General features: G+C 36.2%; 1 protein-coding gene across 1 annotated transcript in view; it reads left to right on the top strand.

Moving 5' to 3' along the window:
• The first annotated feature begins 312 nt into the window (after nt 1-312).
• ltk (leukocyte receptor tyrosine kinase) overlaps nt 313-24,607 on the top strand; it is a 47,039-nt gene continuing 22,744 nt past the window's right edge. Inside the window, exons 1-7 of the mRNA XM_079632596.1 lie at nt 313-601; nt 13,879-13,971; nt 17,576-17,725; nt 17,928-18,153; nt 20,301-20,443; nt 20,673-20,813; nt 23,168-23,317. Of these exons, the coding sequence (XP_079488722.1) occupies nt 547-601; nt 13,879-13,971; nt 17,576-17,725; nt 17,928-18,153; nt 20,301-20,443; nt 20,673-20,813; nt 23,168-23,317 (958 nt within the window). The 5' untranslated portion in view covers nt 313-546. The remainder of the gene's footprint in view (nt 602-13,878; nt 13,972-17,575; nt 17,726-17,927; nt 18,154-20,300; nt 20,444-20,672; nt 20,814-23,167; nt 23,318-24,607) is intronic.

Raw genomic sequence — 24,607 nt, 5'->3', positions numbered from 1 at the left:
TATTTTATGTACTTGCCGGCTTTTTTATCATTCAAATTTGGCTGGGTGGCTAATAACACATTTTTCTGTGGTGTGACAAACTCAGGGAACACATAGGCTACATAATTTTTACTTTAATTGGGACAATTTTTAATATGGAAAACATAACTTAAATGAAAAAAAAAAAAAAAAAAAAAAATGTGTCATTTGTGTTAAAAAAAGGTGCGCCTTTAACCTAAGGGAGCTTATGAAGACTGACCTACCGTGACTAACCAGCATTAGGCTTTAGTAGCAGGAGAGAGAGAGAGAAAGAGAGAGAGAGAGAGGGAGAGAGAGAGAGGGAGAGGGAGAGAGAGGGAGAGGGGCGCTACAGCAGCAGCATCAGCATCATAATGAATCACAGCAGTTCTAAGGCACGAGAAGCAGGAGCCGCGAGACTGAATTGGATAGTTTTGGAAAGGCGCTTTATCTGTTATTATTGAGCTTTTTCCCGCGCCAGGAATAAAATTGACCGGAGATTAGGCTAACAGTTGCCTACTTTATCTCCAGGATCCTTTTTAAGGAGCCATGGATTATTTTACTCGACAAACTTTCTTAAAACTAGCTTTTTTCATCTTTACAGGTGAGTGTTTTGCTAATTAAATCTGACCTGCCGATTTCAGGCGAGGTTAAACATGCCCAGACGCATCGATAGATAGAAATGCATTTAGAATTGGATGGTTTTAAATGAAATCCACTTGATCGCAGGGGAAACAGAATCATGAAACCGCTAATCAATGGCAAACACAAGTGGATTTTTCATTTCGATTTTTAAGGACGGCACGAGATGTTCTTTAGCCTATATATATGGCGCAGTTCAGCAGCACTTTGAAATTAAGTTAATTTATTCCGAGGCATAAAACCTTTTGACTTCTCAGAATATGCTGCCCAAATTTGTGATGTCATAGTAATTAAATAAAGTACCTTAAGATTAAGAGTCCTCCAGGCAAGAACTGATGAGGAGATTCAGCTGTTTTTGTTGAGTTAAAGACTAACTCTATTGTTGCACTTTTGCATTGAACTTTTATGGGATAAGTTGTCACAATATAACCTGTCATTAATAAGCCTTTATAAGCATTTTAACAGTGAAACAATACAATATCGAATGAAACAAAGGAACAAAGGAAAGAAAAATATTATTGTGGCCAATATAAAAACAAACAAACATGTGTGGTCAACATTTAAAACACAACTTTACCAATGTGCGTTTATAAAAAGCCGAGAACGCAGTTCAACCTGTCAGTTAAAATCTACATTCATTATTAACTCTTGTCTGAATGTATGTCAGTGTGTTTTTATTGTGTTTACTAATTCAGCCAATACAGCAAACACATATTGAGTTAGTTTGGAGGACAAGATTCACAAAAAAAAAAAAAAAAATTGATTCCAATTCAGGAGGTTTTTGCATATGCTAATCTGTGGGTGTGTGCCATGACATGTGATATTTAATCTAATCCTGCTCATTAGAACCTCATCTGTCCTGCTCAGTCAAAATGTCCTCATCACCATCACAGATTATCAACTCATGTTTATTGTGCCTTAGGCAGGAGTATGGCAAGAGAATTTATGATTAATGTAATGAGTTTGTGAGGTCCTTTTTTTATGTAATAGCAAACAGACTTCACCTCTAATTAGCAATCTGGGAAGAGTGGTCCACATAAGCAGTTTTGGTTCATGTTTGGACAGTACGCCATTTCTCTGCAGTGTTCAGCAATTTAGCTTTCAATACTGTATACAATATCTCTCTAACACATTTATTAATGCATTTATTTGGTTCTTTATTAATATATTTTTGGCACACACACACAGACTATCAGTTTATTCTGCCGTCCTTTGTTGTGCTGTGCTTTTAGCAAGATTGAATGCACAGATGTCGGACTGAGGAAAAACTGAAACCCATTTTCAAGTAACTCAAGGCACGTACAATATGCCTCTAGCTTTTAACATTCTCCTTATTTTTCTCTAGTGGTTTTCGCTATTCTGTTTTCAGTTTCCATCCATTTGTTTCTTTCCAAGCCAAATTAAATAACTTCTGATTCACTCTGAAAGGACCCAGAATACTAACAACTACAGTATGTAATATTACTAAAATGTTAGTATGTTTTTTTATGAACATTAACGTTGGAGAGTAGCGCTCTCATATAATAGTCTGCCCTGTCAGCTTATATACAGTCAGCTTTGAGGATATTTAACCATCCAGGGATTGCGAATGTCGGTGCTTTAGAAAAGAAGTAGAGTTATGAAACAAATTCAAATGTCTTGTTCAGATGCATTGTCATTCATATTACATTTGTCAGATTTTCTAACCACACTGAATCAGAAGATAGATCGAGCATTATTGTGATAGCAAAGAACCGCCCTAAAGAAGAGACCATATGACTGACATCATGTAGAATAATCCACAGTTTCTTTTGTTTTACCCATTTAGCAGGGGATTTATGTGAAATAGTTAACATGGAATAACAATGTAGTTAATAACAACAGACAAACATAGGAAAAACTTGTTCATATAATAGTGTTGGTCTGTGACCAGCTGTACTAAAAACACATCCAAAATGAATGGAAATGTGGAAACTTTATAATCGAAATTTCCATCCAGTATGATTATTTAATAAGCAAAAATAAAGGGAGGCAGACTGGTTAAAGCCAAAGCTATCATAAAACTAGCCAATCACATTACAGCTTGCCAGATCAAGCAATATGAAATATGCATTAGGCAGTCAGTGAGTGGACTGCGGTCGGTCTGTTGGCCTGCCGTCTCAAGCTGGGACTAGCAATGCTGGACTCCCAAGTGCTGTGTTTTACCAGCACTTTAATTAAGGTATACAGTATAAAAGTGTTTTTTTTTATAAGGGCAAACTGTTGCTGCATATTTTTAGGAGAACTATAGGGGACAGTTGGCCACCTTGACTAGATGCAGCTTATTGCTATAGTCATAGCATGAATCACATCCTTTAACAAATGAGGCCAGAAATAATACATTGAATCTGTCCCTCACTGTTCAGGGAAACCAATGGAGAAACCAAAGCAGATGTATGAGAATTTCCTGAGATTAAAACCATGTCAGGCAGTAAAATTTTGCATTTGCTTAAGGAATCATCTAGCAAATTGTATCTTTGGTGGAGTTGGGGTGTATGACGTATATTTTCTGTAATGGGGCACGACGTTACAGCACCAGGTAAACTGTGCTGGTGAGTTGGTCATTTTAGAAAAATGAGTTATAGCATCACCCTGGTTCCTTTGACAAAAATACAATAGGATTTTTCCATTGGCTTTTGGATTATTGGATAAAATAGGCTATAGTATGTGACCAACATAATTTTATGATCCTTGCACATTTTGTTCATCATGGTAATCTTCACAATTGAATACAACATTTGAATTTTGAAGCCTAAATAATTGCTAGAAGTAAAAAGTTAAACATAGGCTTGTAAACAAATTACACCACGTTTGCATGACTTCAACAATACCACCATTAAGCTTCTGACAACTCTTTCAGTCTTTGTTTTTCCCCCTAGAAAGTTTGAGTTGAACACAATTAAACACACGAGGCTGTGAAAGAGAACTAGTGAGTAAATGAGTTTGTGTCCCTGTTTAATGTCCCCGATAACCTCCGTAGTGCCATTAAACTTGTGTAATTGCCTTTTTCAAGTCAAGTAAGTTGTTTTTTAAATCAGAAGGTGATGTATTTTATGTTGTAGAATAAAATGTAAAAATAAATATTAAAAATAGATTTTATCTCAAGCATTTAAATCCATTGAAAAACCCATTGACGATGGAACCAGAAATGTGCTGAAATGCTAACTCGTTTACAGGATTTGGCCTATAAATACGTCATCCCTGCAGCACTTTATAAACCTGCCATTGTGTACTATGAATATTGTTGGCTCTGTGACAAATGGCAGTTATGTTCCTCATTTGTTGAATAAAAGCATTGTCTAAAGGGGAAAACATTTTTTTAAATGTTATTTATGTCTTATTTAGAGAACAATTTTGTCTTGTGTTTCTCATAAAATTCATTATAAGAAAATAAATACAGACACAAATGAGACAGTTGTTGACAGTGAACATAGGCTTAACATAGAACATAGAGTGAGAATATATAGCTATATAAATGTATGAGATGAACTGTTAATATTGAATGTCTGGCTTTTGATTGCAGACTTGACAAATCTGAACATTGAATGAGACACTGTTCTCAAGAAGAAAAAAACTATGAGATTAATAGGTCCTGCTTCTCCTGAGAAGCAGGAGACTCTCCATATGTCATTGCTGTTTAGGATGCTCAGCTGAGATGTTAAAGAGATCCCATTTGTGATTTTTTCTTTCCTGTGTTTGAGATCTCCCCGAATTTGTGCTAATGAAAAAGACAAGCTCAGCCATGTCATGTTTCTCACACAGTTTCTCACATTTTGAATGAGCAATTTCATCATTTATTTTTGCTGTTTGCTATTTGACATATGAGAGTCTGCTGACAAACAAAAAACATAACAGTGACAATATAGCCTGAGGTGACATCATGGTGACAGTATCATTTGTGAAATGCTCCAGCATACGTATAGTGTTTAATGTCTGCACCACGGTTTCTGAGGAAACTGTATTTCATTATTCCCACTCCTTGAATTACTGAAATGACAATATGTCGACTTTGAGGATTTTAGAATGTCAATGGGAAGTGTGCTTGTATATAAGTGGTGCTCAGCATGACATGAATTGTTTGGTGAAAATGGACTTCCTTTGCTAAGATAGCTGCATGATCATCCAGTAAGTACAGGTCTGAATCTCTGAACACAGGTCAACGTGTTTGCTGTTAGCATCAAACATTAAAGAAGCACAATAAGTGTGTTGTAATGTGCATCTCTGTGACGTCACTTGCAAGCAGAGCATTTACTCGGCCTACATAAACTGATAAAATCTAATGGTTCACAGTCACAGTTATTATAAACTGTCAAAGACCACAATCATCTTTGGCTCATGTCCAAGTTGTGCTGATTGTCTGTTTATCTTTAGACCATTTGGATAGACGAAAATAGCGCCAAATAATACAAATAGGTCTTGAAACTCTTTGTTGCATAACCTTCAGAAAATCTCAAGAGGACTTTTAGAAAACATCTAGAGGTTACAAAAAATATAATGTGTAAGTTTTATTTGTTTAAATGTATATTAATACAACATATAATGTATTTCTTTAATTTTTAGTCAGCTTTTTTCAACTCTGACTGTTATAAAAAAAATTATGTATATAGGCCTACTGTTAAAAACACAAATTTGTGTGTTTGTTATTTTCTAGCAATAAAAACAACAATAGACTAAAGTTTACGAAATAATCCCTACATTTATCTCACTTAGTATCTTGGGACCCTTGATAAACTTTCCATATTTTATGTTTTGTATAAATGTAAAAATCTTAATTTGTAACAAGGTTGAATGTTTGAGCTGAATTCATTCATACAATGTTAAAAAAATGTAAACAGTGGAATTGAATATTCAAATTAGTCCCCGCCTCCAATCAATCACACACGCTCGGATTACCTGTTCCATTCAGTCAACTGTAAATGCTACACAATGGCAAGTGGAAATATTGGTTTAATTCAGCCATATATGCTTGAACCAGAAACTGATTCAGAAGAAGAAGAGGAAGAGCAAATTATACAGACAGGCCCATGGGGGTGCTTGAGGGTGCACCTTCAGTTGATACTGTTATAATATTATATTGACAAAAAAGATTAGGTAAACGCTCCAATGCGTATTTGTGTCTATTTACAATGTGCTTTTGCAGCATAGACCTTATTCAGAGCAGCACCATGACAGGACTTACCATTTTTTTTTCAAAAAGCCGTAAAAAAAAAGACGCTGTATAAAGCTCCGAGAACACTTGTAATTTCCCACAGCTCATATTGTAAATCTGACCCTTTGTGCGCTTTCTAGGCTATATTAATTCAGAATTTGAATATAAGTCGACACATAACGGTAATTGATATTATTAACCTTTGGCCTGACTACATTATCAAACAGCTAATAATGTGTTGATAATGTTACAGAAGCATTTTCCCGTTCATCAGAAAGCTGCCTTCTAAAAATCAGCATCCTTAGAAAAAATAATAGGAAAAGCCCCGCCCCATGCGCTGACGGGATTGGTCACATATTTGTGACGGTAGGAGTTATGGGCGGTTTCAAACTGAGTTTTTGGTACACTTCAGTTTGAAGGAGAAAATACTCAGCAATGGTTTTGACTGATGAATTTATGCATACAAAGACATATAAACAATATTAAAAACATGATTTTCACCACAGGGTAGTCTTAGGCCCAATCCCAATTCTACCCCTTTCCCCTTCGTGTACCCCTAACCCTTCGCCTTCCCCTTCCCCTTGACCCTTGAAACAGAGTGGCAAGGCGTAGGGGTGAAAATATTCCCCTAAGAAATGGGACACCACTACTACGCCGTTACAGGTCATTATACGTCGTTGCCTACGTCACAGGAGATGCGCCGATGTTTATCACAAACTTCCAAGATGCACAGGACTTGTACACAGGACTTGTTTTCTGTGGTGTTATATTAACATGTTGGAGGTACAGACCTATGTTTGTCCTATTTTGACCTATTTATTTATTTACTGTGTGAAACTGTGCGAAATACGACATTGTGTGGCGTTCATGTGCGTTCAACTCATAAATACGATCTTTACGAGATGACTTGAACGCACCAATAGCTTGTGTGCTTTGTTTGGGGGAGAGGAGATTTTTTTACAAACGTTTCTTTGAAGGAATTGACCGTAAATATGAACACAAGATTGAATGTAACATAAAGCAAATCATTATTTGTCATTAAAATACTTATTAAAGCCAACAATTCTTACATTTATGGTCTAATTTTTTGCTTGGGCAGCCATTTTGCATCTGTAGCCGGTGTATGCAGTGACACTTCTCATACCCCTTCGTTTGAAGTGTGGTCCCGAAAAATCTTCGTTTGAAGGGCTATCTGGCCCTTCCCCCTAGCCCTTCCCCTCCAACCAAAAGAGAATCGAGACAGCCCTACCCCTTCACGTGCACGCGCAAAACAGAGGGGAAGGGGAAAGTGAAGGGGTAAGGGGTAGAATTGGGATTGGCCCTTAATAGTTTAAATATATATATATATATATATATATATATATATATATATATATATATATATATATATATATATATATATATATATATGCTCACTGTAAAGCAACATGGAATTTATGCCTCTAAAAAGGTCATGGGTCACCAAAGTTTCTGTGGAAAGTGTCAGATAGTACTCGTAACATTCACACAAAATGCGACTAACCAATAGTCTCATGAGGACTGTTTTCATTTAATTTCATGAGGGTAATTATTTTGTTCCCTCTTAATGTCTATCACACCTACTACATAATAATGAACCACTTTGATTTCAAAGCTGTTGTGTCCTGTGGAGCTGCAGACCAGATGGGCTTGTGTTTTTAGACAACTTTTCCCTCTGATGCTGCTTGGCGACTGTTTTGACTTTGTCATGTGTTTGACATTTAGTTTGTGACATTCAGTGAGTCAATATTAAGTTGGTTTTAGAGACCTATGGCTCCCTAAGAGCAGCAGTTGAACTGAAATGTGGTTGTTGTTGCATCACTCCTGTCCTGTTCAAACGTGTCAAATACATCCTTCACACCACAAAGAACAGTAAATCCCCTGGTTTGGCTTGACCCAGACAGGGTAACCTTATATGATTAGTTGATGAATCACTGTATGTTTTTGACATCTGGCAGGGTAGATTGTTATCAGCAGCTCAGATATGATCTGGTTAATGATTGAATGGTTATGAGGACCATTCTGTGTCAAGCGATACTTTATCTGATAAGGATTCCAAAAGTAATTAACGTGAATCTTTTCGAAGAGTTGTGAAAGGACTGCAGTTATACTAAATTGTGTCAGGAGATGTCAGAAGTAACAAAAGTGTCACGACATGTACCCTTTAATTAAACATAAAAATGACAACTAAATAAAATCATTTCAGAGTAGATTTTTTATGTTTTCTAAAAACATTAATGACAAAATATGGTCCAAAACAGCAGCCTATAGATAATTTTTAGTTATGAATGAACCAATAATAAATAAAAACGAAATAATATTTAGTTATTTAGACCTGATGTTTAAAAGTTTAAATTGTTTTTGCAAGAAGTCTATAGGCTAATGCTCACCAAGTCTTCATTTAAAAATTGTAATGTTGCGAAATATTACTATACAATCTAAAATAACTGTTTTCTATTTTACATTTTTTTAAGTGTCATTTATTCCTGTGATAGCACAGCTGATTTTTCAGCATCCTTGCAGTCTTCAGTGTCACACGATCCTTCAGAAATATTTCTAATGCTGATTTGCTGCTCAACATTTCTTATTATTATTGTCAATGTTGTAAACAGATGTGCTGCTTAAAATTCATGTGGAAACCATGAAATCTTTTCTTTGGTGAATAGAAAGTTAAAAATAACTTCTTTTGGAAAAAGAAGAATAACTCATGCTTGAAATTACAATTGCCAGTCTTGCTTCCAGTGATCAAAACATAAATTGCTATGTTACGTCTACATTAATCCGGATATACATTTGAAAATGGTGTTTTCGTTTCAAAATGCTCTCTGTTCACACTAGCGGTTTCCAGAAATTTCTCATCCACACGTAACGTCAGAAAAAGCAAAATTCACCTTACTGCGCATGCGTAAAACTTCATAAAAGCTCACTGGGATGATACAGACGGAACAGAAAGTTCTCACTATTCTTTTTAAAAGATCATTTTATTTACCAAAATATCTCACTTTACTCATTCATCCGTCCACGTCGCACTCAATTATCACCATTATATTATGTATGGTCTAAAACTCAACTGCCCTCATGTTTTCCCACAGGACAAAATAATTGCAGGACTGTGATATGAGCAGTGTAGAAAGTAACATTTCTTTAGCAACAGTGAAAGTGAATAGCACTTAACCTTTATACAATACTGCTATAAACGTCTGTCGGTAGCCTACAATATGCGTCACATGACTAAACACGTGTCATCGTTTTCGAATACCTCCGTTTTCACAGTCCACACTACAACGCAAAAACAAACAATTGATGCAGTCAGAATAAAGTTTGAAGTGTTTAACTTTGATGGATCTTCCGTCATATATGGTAAGGAGTCTGTTCTGCAATGATCTGGCAACAAGACAAAAGCCTGAATGAAAACAGACTCTCTCCAAAGTGAAGGGACACAACTGCTCTCATGTGTGTAGTCCCGCTGTTTTTTTAATCTTCTGATTGATTTTAGTCCAAGCTGAGCTGGATCCCATGATAGACAGTGTAGGCTTGAACTAAATTATTTTGAAAAACAAAATAAAAATGCATTAAATTAGTAAGCATCAATTTCAGATTCAATAAATAAATAATGTTGTTTCTGATTATGTCTTCAGGTTCACGGACAGAGATGTACTTTCTAAGAATTCCCATGGTACAATTAAGTTTGATCCTGAAATTCTTTCATTGGTAGCTTTTAATGTTTGGTGAGCTGCTATAATAGTTGGTGAGCTGCTATAATAGTTTCATATTGTATGCAGAGGGGAGTTTAATTGTTAGTCAGCTTTTTTTCAACCCTGTTATCAAAAATGTAATATAAATGTTTGTGTGTTTGTTATTTTCTAGCAATAAAAACAACAATAGACTAACATGAACAAAAGACTGCCTAAATGTATCCCACTTAGTAGGAAGCCATTTTGGGACCCTTGGTAGGTGATAGATCTTTTTGTATAAATGTAAAAATCTTTTGCTATATTTTGTAACAGAGTTGAATGTTTGAGCTTAGAGAATTTATTCAGTACTACAATGTAAAAAAAAAAAAAATGGAATTGAATATGCAAATTAGTCCCTGCCCCACTCAATCACACACGCTTGGATTACCTGTTCCATTCAGTCACATTTGGCATTCGAACATTTTAGCTCTCGTCTATAATCACACAAATATTGTGGTACATCAAGCAATGGAACTTTTTGTACAACTGTATATACCAGCATCAATCAGATTTTCAATCAGGTTAGTTCGCCCAAAAATGAAAAATTAATTTATTCACCATCATGTCGTTCCAAAACCATACAACTTCTGTTCATCTTCGGAACACAAATTAAGATATTTGTAATAAAATCTGAGCGATTTTTTTCCCTCCATTAACAGTCTAAAGTTTGTTGTTCTGCTCATAACTGGAGTCCCTAATCATGCAGAATTTGTAATGAATATGTAAAATAGCCCCGCCTCCACTTACTCACACCAGCTCACAAATCCATCATTGACGATCACCCGTTGACGTGATTGGTTACAAGGTAGTTTGTGATGTCAGAAACACCAGTGATTTCAAACCGCGTTTTTGAGACTCTTTGGTTTACTGCAGTTTTAAAGAGAAAATACTCAACATCAACAATGGTGCCGACTTATGAAAATGAGAGTACAAAAAATCTTTGTAAGCTAACCACCAGAAACAATATTAATATCTGAAAATGCATTTCATGACCCCTTTAAACCCATTGAACGTATCCTTCACAGTATCAGACATTAGTCTCCAGTTTCACAGACAAGGCTTAAGCCTGGTCCCAGACTAAAATTTTTGTTTATTTTACAATTTAAATTGTTTTTTGACTAAAATGTTTGAGCTGTTTTAACTAATAGCAACTTGCACTGACATATCTTAAAATATGTCAGTGACATTGTTTTGTCTCAAGATGCGCACCATGAATGTTAGTACTTATATGTCCTAATTAAACCAAGGCTTAATCTAAGCCCTGTCTGTGAAACCAGGCCTAGGTGTGAGGATTGCCTATGTGCCTCAGAGCTCAAATGGAGAGTATTAAGATTCGACATTATCCTCTCAGAGAAAGAAAGAGAAGGATGAAGCTCGGATAAACTTGGGCACTCTCTCAGCAGATGAGTCAGCTGAGCACGCTGTGCTGTGTATCATGTTGGTGAGGAGTGACAGCTCTTCTCTGAGAGTGTGCGCTTAACGAAGCCCAGCTGTCACATGTTCCTATTTGGCCCTAAATTGGGCGGACCAGGTAGGCCAGATGCCATGCTTCACCAATTGGATACAAATCAGAGGACTGTCACACATGCAAATCGACCAGAGAGTGCTCTTTTGGCAGAGCGAAATAAGTGCAAATAAGTTGTTCTTGCTAAAGGATGGACCCCCCAGGTGAAAGTGGGATAACTTGAGGTTACAACTAAGAAATCTTGTGCCATTATACAGTATAGAAGTGCACATGAGAGATTATTTAGTCTGTGGATTTTCATATAATGGCACAAGATTTCTTAGTTTTAACCATCACTGCGAAATCAACATGGTTCATATGGCTTATTGGCTCCTTATGTGTAGATATTAATTATTTCATATTTCAATAAATCAGCTAACTGCATGGAAAGCCAGACCTTTGATTATCAGTGTAGCCCAAGCATCAGCATAAGTCTGGTCCATGTTAGTCTGGCTTAAAACTCAAACTTCCAGAATAATATTTCTGTCTATCCTAAGGAACATAACAAAATCACCTATACAGTGATATGATATTTTTTTGGTGTATGCTACCTTATAAAATTGGTGAATTTTATATATTGGTGGATCAAATATTGGTGAAATGCCTATAATAATGTTCTATTGTGAAAACTCGCATGTACTGTACTTGTCTAACAGCATTCCCTCAGTAAACTAGGCCTAGGCAATAGTCGAAATGTTCATTACTTTTTTTTTTATGTGTGTGTCTATACAGAAATTGACAAAAAAAAAACCACTTTGATATTCACTGGACTGTTGTGTACAGTTGTGCTTGAATTACACACTATGTCTTTCAAAGAATCAGTTTCACTAACAGGGCAGAACTTTTGCAAATCCAGCAATATTTCTTTGGATGTGCTCATTGTAGCAGCCTAGAACAAAACATTGTTTGTTTGTTTTTTGCAGTATAGAAACATCTGCTCTTACACAATCTAACTAATCGAATCTTTAATAATATAATAAATGAGTTTTAGGTTTTAGGAGACTTTTAGATTTAGACTTTTAGATTTACTTTCTTTAAACATAGGCTATTTGATGTACATATTTATATGTGTAACTTATTTTTATGATAGTGTGCATCTGGTTAATACAGACCCTTTTTTGTGCAAGATCTTTGATGCCAGTGTCATTTACTGGAAATAGGATGTTAGTTTGTGGTTAAATATATGAGGCTTGAAATTTCGGTAACTTGCCCATTTTAATGATCCATCTGGCCAGCTGCAGTCTGTTTGTATATTTAGCCAGTAAATCACATGATTTTGTCACATGACAATTTCCCCATTGGCTATATTGTTGTGATTTAGCTTTTGTCAGTCTTGACCTTTTAACCAATTGAGTCTTTACATAGATGTGCTCTCAGTCCCCTTTGTTGATCAAATTTGCCTTGTTGATTTATTTAAAAAAAATCTTCCCAGGCAGTTTATTTCCATACTTGAATCAATTAGATGAAAAGAAAGCCATTGTGTCAATCATGTCATAACGTCATGTGTTTGATTTGGCATGGTTCTTTTTTTGTACAGTGTTATGCTCTTGTGCAGAATATGTACCATGACCAGAGATTGGTCAAGGAATTTATTTTTTGAAGGAATCATTTGCCATTTTATTGGTTTTCGAAATATCTTTTTCATATGCTCCAAAAAGTATGTTTACAGCATTTCAATTTCTCAGGGTTTGCTAACAAAATGTTTGTGTCATATGAATCACCCTGCGTTCCAAAGATTCATGGATATTTCTGTAATGGCTTTTTAAAAGGGTTTGACAAACTGATTGTTGTACGGCGTTTGTTTCGCGAACCTCAACATGATAATTTGTATCTGCACCTTAGTTACTGATATGTGTGTTCTAAATCCTGCTTCATGCCTTCCCATCTTTATTAGCATTCAAATATTCCCTTGATTTCAATGGCATCTGTATTGAGTTAACAGGAAAAGCTTCTGACAGAATGCAAGGAGAGGGTCATTTTAAGCCCCGTCAAACAGATGTGGTTTAAGTCCAGGAAATGAATAGTGTACATCAGCGATTGTGTAAGACCCTAAGTGTGGGTCATAACTGGCAAAGCATATTAATTATGGCACACTATAATGAGCTATTGCCATGATAATGAACTTTCATCAAATACTTTTGTTTAAATAATGGATCAGACTGAGTTTGTCCTTTTTTTCTTTAACTTTGTCATGGCAACCTCTCTTAATGTCTAGATATTTAAATAAAATAAACGGCTTGTGCTAAAATGCTTAAAAGAAATTGAAAATACTGCCCATCTTCATGCCTGTATGGAGACCCAACCCTGGAATGTGCCACTATCTGCAAGAAGAAACATTGACATTTTATTATTTTTCTTTTGAAATGCTGTTATAACTTGAAATGTGGCTTTCCTCAAATTACAATCCAGTGCTCATACTAAAGGTTTTTGAAACAGCATTGTTGTTTAGAAAGGCAAACTTCAGATGACTGAAGTAAAACTGTGTTTCAACACAGTCCTATGGTAAACAAGAAATTGTACATAATTTATTTTAAAAAAACATCTAATATTAATGGCCCGGGTCTTGCTAAATCTGTAATGTTATGTTTTTAACACATTTTTTTACATAAGTATAGTCGTGGTGGGTGCTGATGAATGAATGTTAGCTGATAAAATAAGCGTTTGCTGACTGGTAAAACGCTCAGCACCATGCTCAGCTGTTTTGAATAAATGCTTCATTGATAAAAGACAAGAACTGTGCATAACTTCGTCTGTAGGCAAAACAATGACTTCCTCTGATGTTGTGTTTGACCTTTTTTCTTCTTGTCTTTCCTCAGTTGTCAGGAGCAGTTGTGCTCTGTTGGAAAGAGCAGTGGAAGATCCAGTGCATCCCAATCCTCTCGACTACAGTCTAGTTGAAGACATTGAACGTAAAGCTGATTATTTATTTGTTCCCTTTTCCTTCACCAGTTGTTTTGCAGCTGTTTTCTTCCTTTTGTTTCACTAAACGTTCCTAAATGGAGTTTGTCATTACAGTCACCACATTCAACTGAGAAGAAACATTGATCTGGTTAAGTATTCCACCCACTGAGGGCACTTCCCATTGGGATGTTTCAGTTGAATGTCAGAGAGGCTTTGTGGTTTCTTTGTGGTCTCTCGTCATCAATAGCCTTACATGATTCCAAAGACAACGTGCCTGTGTCTTTCCACCGGAATGCCTGATGACAAACCGAAAGCCCTCAAGATATTCCTTCTCTAGTCCAAACTGACATGCACTTGCCTTAATTATTTAATTTTATTATACAGTTTTGCATTTTTGTATGTATTTTAAAGGAATAGGGAGTAAAAAACAGTGTAATTACATTTTTATTGAGGGCATTCCAGCAATATTTCCCCTTATTTCCCCCTTGGATTTCCCCTAATCTGTTTATAACCAAGGCCACTTTTTCTTAACCCTTTTAATTACTGACAGATAATATTTGAAAGGTTAGTTGTAGGGGATTCTATACTTTGTGTGTCTGTAGTTACGCTTTAGTGTAGCGCCCAATTCTCACTATTAACAATGACTTTAGGTATTGTGTAGGTATTTATATATATTTACAAATTTTATAATGATTTCTGGAGGACTGCTGAAACTCTAGTCTATATTTTAAAGTCAAAATTTTACAGAAAGTTAATAGGAAATCAGGACAAACTTTCTGTATAATTTGATTTATTTAATATTTGTTAATATTAATTTTACTATTATTTATCTAAATACTGTATAAGAGCACAATGTAGCTAAATAAAATTATTTTCCCTTAATTCTTTCTGCAAATTAAATACATGTAGGATTTCCATCACTATGCAATTGCTGTATTAAAGTGTTTTGTGTTTCCATATAGTTGTCATATTCTGAGTTTTTTTTATTCATGTTTGTATGTTTCTATTTGATTTTGGTTTCCTCCTTTGTTCTAGTTTGTTGTCATTGCTTCTTGGTTAATTGGTTCTGTTCGTCCAGTTCCCTTCATGATCTGTTGCTATGGTTACTCATTGTTTTAGTTCTCAGTTCAGATGTTTCTCATTTGATTACCATTGTTTGCTAGCACTATTTATTCCTGCAGTTTCAGTTCTCTCATTGTCTGGTTTTAGTTGAAGATAGTCGCAGATAAATGCATTTCAATGTGTTAAGTTGTTGTGTAATTGCATTTCCCCTGTGACTATTTGGATCATCTCCTTATCACACTCCATCAAAACGTCAGCCGTCAGCCTCTGGAACAGTATGTAGAGAAATCCCTACATTGTTACCATCTGGTGAACTGGAGCACTCATGTGCTCAAGGCCTGTTTTTGGGCGGATTTTTTATCAGTTTCTTCCTTCCGGTAAATGTGGTACTTCCTTGGTTGATTATATTAACTATGTCCTCTGGTTGAAGGGTTCAGATTTTGTTATTGAGGAAATGTATGAGGACAATATACATTATGTCATCCAGTCCCATCCCAAAAACCTTTGGGCATTCCTGCTCACTCCATGCCTTTGCCCGAGCCCTCCACGGACCGTATCGCCTCTTCTCCCGAATCCGCTCTAGAGACTGAACTTCCCAAGTCCATTCCAGTGAAGGAAATCCCAGAAACCATTCCAGAGAGTAGAATCCCTGGGCCCGTTCCAGTGAGTGAAATTCCCGAGCCCGTTCCAGTGAGTGTCGTCCTGTCTGCCCAGGCTTGATCTAAGAGGTGGTCCTTTCCATGTACTGCATGTTGCAGCTACTCTGTGTGTCTGGGCCACACACACATCCCTCCAATATTCCACCCAGGAGCCCGCTCAGGCCCCAGAGCTCAACCAGGAGCCCACTCAAGATTCATAGCCCAGCTCGGTGTTCGCAGAACAGTTGGATCCAGAAATCACTTAGTCAGATATAACATCTGCTCTGGTATTGACGGCAGTTGCTGTTATGTGTGTTTGGGAAGCAGACATGCCTGTGTTTTCCCTCAAGAAAATTTTGGCGGGGATGGGGTAGGATAGGCCACTGAGGCCATTCTGATCTCCAGTGCTCCTAGTTCTGTTGTTTCGGCCAAGGAGGCTTTTCTGATCTCCAGTGCTTCTAACCCCTTCATCACGGCCACGGAGGCCGTTCCATGTCCCCTCGTCACAACCAGGACACCTGCACTTTCCCTGGTTGGACAATTATTATTATTTTTTTGGGGTTGGGGCTTCTGTTCTTGTTTGTTGTCATTGCTTCTTAGTTAATCGGTCCTGTTTGTTCAGTTCCCTTCATGGTATGTTGCTATATTTACTCATTGATTTAGTACTCAGTTCAGCAGGTGTTCCTCATTTGATTACCCTTGTTTGCTTGCTCTATTTAATGCTGCAGTTTCAGTACTCTCATTGTCTGGTGTTAGTCGAAGATAATCACATTCCATTGTGTTAAGTTGTTGTGTTATTGCATTTTCCCTGTGACTACTTGGATCTCAGTTTGTGGATTAAAGTTAACCTTCTTTGGACTCTTGTTTCCCGTGCCTTTGTGTGAGTGTTTAACACAGCAGCGCCTGACAAATAGTCTTAATCTGTGTTTATTATTCAAACACATGATATGTTATTCTAACTTCAGTTCCACATTTCCAGACATATTAATCTTTTCTCTATTTTGATTAGTATTTCTATTTCAGCTGATGCTGAATTTCAAGTTTAAAGGGTTAGTTCACCCAAAAAAATAAAATTCTGGCAGTAATTACTCACCCTCTTGTTGTTCCAACCCCGTAAGACTTTCATTCATCTTCGGAACACAAATTAAGATATTTTTGATTAAATCTGAGAGCTGTCTTACTCCTCCATAGGGTTGTCCAACGTGGGTTGTACATCACCCCAGCATCACACGCATCAAACTAGAGCTGTAGTCAAGACCACCTTTGTCGAGTCCAAGACCAGGACTAGTCAAGTCAAAGTCAAGACCAAGTCCAAAGAGGTTCGAGTCCAAGACAAGACCGAGTCCAAAAAGGTTCGAGTCTGAGTCAAGACCGAGTCCAGGACAGGAAGAAAAACAAGTCTTATGCATGACATTATCAAGACAATCATTTTGGGTTATTATTTGTAGATCTAAAAGCAAAAACAGTCTCACAACACCCAAGAAGTATAGACAAGCGCTGCGCTGTTACACTCCCAAACAGGAGAAAATTAATAGTTGAATAAAGTTGTAATTTTTGTTTGTTTTTTGCGCACAAAAAGTATTCTCGTCGCTTGATAAACTTATGGTTGAGCCACTATAGTCACTTGGACTATTTTCAACTTTGTCTTTATAACTTTCTGGGCCGGCAAGTTTCAATTACAATAGAAGCCTATTGAGGAGTGAGACAGCTCTCAGATTTAATAAAAATATCTTAATTTGTGTTCCGAAGATGAATGAAAGTCTTACGGGGTTGGAACAACATGAGGGTGAGTAATTACTGACAGAATTTTCATTTTTGGGTGAACTAACCCATTAAGTCATTATTTTTCCACCGAAGTGTGAGTTGTGATGTCCCCTTAACCCTCTGATAGTGTTACTTCATCCTTCCGCAGTTTCCTTCTGTGATTTTGAATCTCCATGTTCTTGGACGTTATCCAATCACAGCACTGGAGGGGACTGGTATGTTACATCACCACAGCAACACAGATCCAACAAATGGGGCGTCCAACCAATTAAAGATTATTCCACTGGAAAATCTGAAGGTATCAATGATAACTTCCATTCATCCATTATATTTTAACACTCAATTCAGAACAAACAATGACTGGCGGACCCCATGCAGGAGCTCTGAATGAAGGCATATATTTTGCATAAAACATTTACAGCTAAATTTGTTAAATTTTAATTAATCAATTCTCTGTATAATCATTGGCAGTCTAGTAAGAGTTTACTGTCTTTCAACAGGTCATTTTCTGTTACTAAAGCCCACCTCAACTCATTTTGCTGCTGGCAGATGTAGTTTCCACATGACCAGTCCTGTAGTGCTCAGCAGTGGGCCACTATGTCACCTTCGTCTAGCTCGTTTCCAACCGGAACCTTTCACAGGAAACGTTTCTGCCTTTGTGAAGCACACTGACAACTCCGTCATCAAACCAATAGCCCTTACAATCAAGGAACAAGGAACTGGCAGGTGAGATAGAGCTTCAGTTTTCTATTTTAAAGCAAAGCTGAACTTTCAGCGTCATTACTCCAGGCATTTTTTTCCCAAGAAGTTAGTAGAATTTATTTAAAACAATTATTTTGTAACATTATAAATGTATTTTCTGTGACATCAATTCAATGCATCTTTGCTGAATATTAATTTATTTCAAAGCAAAAACTGTGTGTGTGTGTGTGTGTGTGTGTGTGTGTGTGTGTGTGTGTGTGTGTGTGTGTGTGTGTGTGTGTGTGTGTGTGTGTGTGACAACAATATCTAAATGTAATGGTGATGTGGTGATGGATATATGATTGACAGATCATACAATGAGAACTGACATTTTGCTGAGCCACTTTTGTAAGTAAATTAAAAAGCAATGACATATGCGCTTTACTTGCACAAAGAATAGTATAAAGCAGCATTCTGTACCCATAAGAAACAAATGCTAACCAAAAGACTTTTTGTTATGGAGATGTAGTTGGTATTGATTTTCTTATGCTGGGCACATCACGAACAAGATGGATGAAAGCATTTTGTTTCTAAAACTAGGACCTGATGTTTCTTTTGGCGTAATTGGTTCTGACAGAAAGCTAGGAATAGATGGTGATGCAATGCAATTTGGCACGAGCTAGTACGTTCATGACGTAGCTAATATACTTTTACTTTCTGAGTTTGACTATATGGATCTGAGCCTAATAGAGGTTACGCCATGGAATGTGGTGTATTATACAAATCAGTCATATACTTAATAATCCCATCCAACTCAGAGATTCATGTGTGGTACACATACACAATGCATTAGCTCTCCACTGTGTACTTAAGCTCCTGTACATTTAGTGAAGCACTCTCACATGCAGCTGTGAAACTCATGTATGAATTTTTGACATGCAATTGGAGTTCCACAATGCCCGCTTTTCTCTTATAGTTCTTTAGCTCAATACTTTGTGTTGATCCGAGGTTAATTTTCTGTAAGCGGGAATGTTAAGAATGAAACAAATATGTAAAACTCTTATCACTTCAGAATATTAGACGCAGTTGTCTGTGCTAAATGTATTCTTAGATGTTCGGTCATCTGCTGTATCTCTAACACTGTTCTTAGAACATTTTCCTAACATTCACATTAAGTTGAAAATATTATTTCTGTAAGTTTCCCTAAAGGCCTTTCACACAGAACGCGTTTTTACAGCTCACTGCGCTGCTATTCAATAGTTTATCTATGTAAACATGCGGCAGGCTATATGGACATGTCTTTTGCAGCGTCTCATGCATGACACGGCATTCTAAAAACGCTGCGCTCAAGTTAAAAACTTATTTTTTTTCATACTGAACTGGGCTGGGTTTCCCAAAAGCATCGTAAGCCTAAGTTGATCGTAGAGACTATTGGTGGTAATTGTTCTACGATCAACTTAAGCTTACTATGTCTTGCTTTAACTGCAAAACGCCTTCTCTGTGAATGGCCCTTAAGAATGTTTCTTTTCTTGATTGTACTTCTAATTCTCTGGAAAATTTAGCACAATATTCTCACCTTGAACATGGTGCTATGGAATCAATAAACTCAAATATAATGCTAGTACACTATGGTATATGCTTTCAACCATAGCCTCACTTTTCTATAGAATATACAGTTCATTCTGACCTCTGAACAGAGCTTATTTGACAATTCAAATCAGGGTTAATCTGCAAAAACATTCAGCAGATGTGCAGATAATTTCTCTGGAGCCAAAATTTTTTATATAATGGCCACAAATTAACAATTAGTTAGCATGACTTATTAATACATCAGCACATTACTAATTCGTTCCTTCATTTTTAGTAAACCGTGCGCATATAATAATGCATGCCCTTGATTTACTAAATCATGGCCAGGTTGTAATTTGTTACCTTGTTTTAGTTGAATCAAAGTGAGGGAACGAATTAGGCTAGTTCAACTTGGCCACAATTTCTTAAAATGAGGGAACGAATTAATAAATTGTGGGAACTAATTCTTAATTTGTGGGAGCTCGTTTTAATTTGTTTTGTCCGCATGTCATGTGTGGGGCTCTGTAAATTTCATCCTTGTTCACCCATTATGCCTCGAATCTCCGAAGTTTATCTAAAATTGAATGCTTGTGAATAAAAGCATTTCCTTTTTTGTGGCCCAGGCCGCAGTGGGAGGTGCTGGAGGCTGTGATTGGTCAGTTAGATGAGCCCTTCCAGGTGACAGTGCAGTACTCTTCCTGTAGCAGCCACGAAGTCGGATTTCTGGCATTTGATTCGCTGGAGCTGAAGGACTGTGACATGATGGGTAACAGCTCATTAATTGTTCTCTATTATTATTCAACTCAAATGTGTGTTAGAGTTACTGCACGTTTTACTTGCACGTAGAGCATTTCTACTTTATCACTATGATATGGAAACTGTTTAATGTGCCCATAGCGTTTTTTTAATTATTCTATTTTGAATATTTTTAAAGTATTATCTTTATGTGGCACTTTTGTACAACAATATTTATGGTTTTCTGTGTTTTTCTGCAGGAGATGATTATTTGAATTTGGGTTCAGATTGTGAAAAATACTCATCACTTCATTGTCCTTCTGGAGGCTGCATTGAGAAACGAAGAGTGTGTGATTTTCATACTGACTGTCCACAAGGAGAAGATGAGGGCTTAATATGCAGTGAGTCAAATTAAAGATTTTAAATATTTTATATGAAGATGCGTATCAGGCTGTCAGTAATTGTGAACACTACACTCAAAATTTGAGCCCCTTTCACAGTTTTATGCATTTTCTGTTACTCACATCAGACCATTTAGTTTGTTCAGAGCTCTTAAGTCTTTTAAAAAGACCATATATATATTTTTTTTTTTGTTATTTCAAATGTAGAGAACTGGCTGCCTCCCACCAGTCCATTAATTTAATTTATGATAATCGAAACATTTCTTTGAAAGGTGGCCTTTAAGTCATAAATCCTTGTAAGATTTGTGAGATCATTCTTGCCAATCTGCATTTCGTTGAGAGTGCTCAAAAGTATGAACAGCAGCGTGACAGGGCGATATAAGAGGGTGCCGTTGAGTAACTGGCTGGCTGTGTGTCACTCACATTAGCTGTATTAAATCTTACGGCCATGATACATTTCTAATCCTTTCACTGGAGGCGTTGGATTAGCAAACCTGCTCTGTCAAAGTTTTCCACTGAGTAAAGAAGTACACAATGGACCTGAAATGCATTCGTGTGTGCTTCCCTCTTGGAAAAATATTTGCATATTTATTGATTTATTTAATCTTCAACATTTACACTATGCTTAGATTATTTATAATTGTCTGTGTACAAAGAACAAAGAAGATTTATTGTAATATTTGGCACACATCACTTATAATCCACAAAGATAAAAAGAGGAGAGCAAAGACCCTTGAAAGTCTATTAAAAAAAATTAAGATTTATCTGCTACACACATTGCATAAACATTCAGTTAATTATTCTAGAGTTACCAAAATAACCCTAATAGTTTGATTAGCAAGAAAAAGCAAGTAACACCCACGTGATGCTGAATAATTGAAACTGCAATTTATACTGAAATAAAGCTTTTAATTAATAGCTTACAAATCAGTTCAATTTATTTGTTTCTTTAGCAATTTCATCATTCATATTGCTATATATTGTTTTAAATATTAAGCAGCACAACTGTTTTCAACATTGATGATGATAAGAAATGTTTCTTGAGCACCAAATTAACATTAGAATGATTTCTGAAGGATCATGTGACTGGAGTAATGACTGCTGAAAATTCAGATTTTCCGTCACAGACATTATATTTTAATGTTTATATGTTTGAATGCTAAAGCCACGGCGCAAGTGCCAAATCCACTTTTGCTGGATTATAGCGATGGGAAAAGCGAGCAATAAGCATTGTGTACACGTGTTGTGGACCCGCCTATTGGCGCACATTAAATTATATAACAAAAAAAATTTTTTCTTTAGACCAGGTTTCAGTTGGTCAATGGTGTAGTCCATTTCAGTTGCCTCAAAAGAGCAACGCGCTAACAATGCGCCTTAACCAGCACTCCCATGGGCGCACAAATGGGCGCAAATGCATTTGTTATTTAAACAACGTGGCGCAGGACGTGAAGATTCTAACTGCGTCAGGCTGAAACTAGCAAAAAAACACTTGCGTCGTGCTTGGCACTGCATTGCACCGGGTGTATTGAGTGTCGTAATACATGCCAACCGAAGCCATACGCCCTGCTCACTTTACGACTTATTTAGAATTTAGAATTATTTAGAATATCCGAAAATATTTGTTACAGAATGCTGAACACATTTACAATTTATTATTGATTTAATTCATAGTCTGTTTTGGATTAATATTTCTACCCCACCTGCCCTTACATACGAGCCGCGGCTGGTAGAAAAAAACTTTTGATATTCTGTGAAGGGTTTCATAATTTTGACAACATCCTAATGAAAATGATCAAAGCAACTCCCACTAATTTTAAGCTTATTAATTACATCCATGACATTATAAAACGTGTCCTCTGGATAATTGATCTGACTGTCAGTAAGTTAAATCTGTCCTAGCCAAGTATCCAGAGACCATATTAGCACACATTAGTTGGAGTCCTGTCATATCAGCTGTCATTTTAAGTGTGAAATAATTAGTGTAAAGCTAATTGAGACACAATCTGCTTTTATAAATTAATCTCTAATAAAACTATCTCATTTTAGACTCCGTAAAGGTAGTAAAGTGTTGGAATTATGTAAGACTTGAATACTTTCAGTACTGTGTCTGATTGCTGAAATTCAGGCCTATATACTTGGACTTAAAACTACACTGAACAAACTGCACCAGCTTTGTTGATTTAGTGATCCTGATAACTACATTTTAGTGGACCTAATGGATAAATGGAAGCAGAGGAATACTCGTTTGATGAGCTTTTAAAGCTCTGTTGTTTTAAAGCTCTAATGTTTGCAGACACGATCAGCTGTATTTTACAAATGTGTTAGATGTTTCATAATTTGCTTTGTTTTTGCAGACTATTTACCTTTGGGTTCATACTGTTCATTTGAGATGGGCTCCTGTGGATGGCCAGTGGCTTATACACAGTCCTCTTGGAGACTAGTTAGTGGACAACAGCTGACTGAAGATACAGATCTACTGGGCACAACTCTGCAAAACACTCAAGGTAAATGTGAAACAACATCCATTCCCAAATGTGGAAGTATTTTTGCATTTAACACAATTATATAAACAAATAATTTGCCAGTATACAAAAATGTTTTGGGTCAGTAATATTTAAGAATAATAGTAAATCAAATTAATTGTATTTAGCAAGGATGGATTAAATTGATCATTTAATTGATATAGTGTTCTTTCTATTTCAAATGAATGCATCAAAGAACCCTAAATTTAGTTTTTTTTTTACTATTTCTTTGAGAATATTATTCACTGATGCTAATAAGAAATGTTTCTTGAGCACCAAATCAGTATATTCGAATGAATTATTGTTCGAAATTTCAAATAAAATGTGTAAATCGACCTGAAGATTTTCTGCATAATGAACTAAAAAATACAGAAACACTGTAATAAATATTTTTAATAGAAATAATATTTAAATATATACAGGAATCATCTTTTAAATGTACCTGTTCCCTTTTAAAATTATTAAAAAAGAAAAGTCTGAATTTTGCCACCAATTATTGAATGACTCATGCTATCCATTTATTAACGGGCAATCGCTTGGGGATACTTGATAATGTTGCTTGTCAGGACCCCAACAGGAAGTAAGTAAGAGATGTTATGGATGAGTCACATCAAAATGTTTATATCGCTTACACTTCTAATCCAATTAAGAGAGTCATGAGGTGATGTAGTTGAACAAAATGTGACTTTGGATGCTTTGTTTTCCATGTTTGCGCATTGAATAAAAAAAAATAAAAAACTGTTCCCTCTACATTAATACAACAGCTTTGAGACTGGAACATATAGGAGACCCATGTGTATAAAAAGACCACATTTTAAATGTCTGTTCACATTCATCCTAAGACAGACAATCCTTTTAGTTATGAATATCACCAATGGGATTTTCCATGGCATGAGAATCCAAAATGTTTAAAGGAGAACTATTTTCATGATGAGTTAATGGCATCTGTGATTTTAACATGATATCTTTAAGAGGAGTCTGATGATTTACAGGCTGTAGGAGAATAGTACTGTATTATATAGCTTAGTGTGATGTATTTGTAGAATGATGCAAGAATGATGATCTCAAATCCACAGTACAGGTGTCCAAGTCCAGTTTATGGGTGGGTAGTTGTATTCCAACTTGTTAAACTGAAATGCACCCTCTAAGAAAAAACATTTGCGTGAGAAACTCTACTTTTCTATAAGACTGTCAGCACTGTGTTTAAAAGCCCATTCTGGAGAGTTTTTTCAGCCCTGCCTATTAAGCTTTTGTTTTGCAAGCTGTAGCACA

This window comes from Phoxinus phoxinus, assembly GCF_949152265.1.
Source record: "Phoxinus phoxinus genome assembly, chromosome: 13".
NCBI lineage: Eukaryota > Metazoa > Chordata > Actinopteri > Cypriniformes > Leuciscidae > Phoxinus > Phoxinus phoxinus.
The sequence above is the reverse complement of the archived record's forward strand: the minus strand, read 5'-3'. Positions and strand labels throughout refer to the sequence as shown.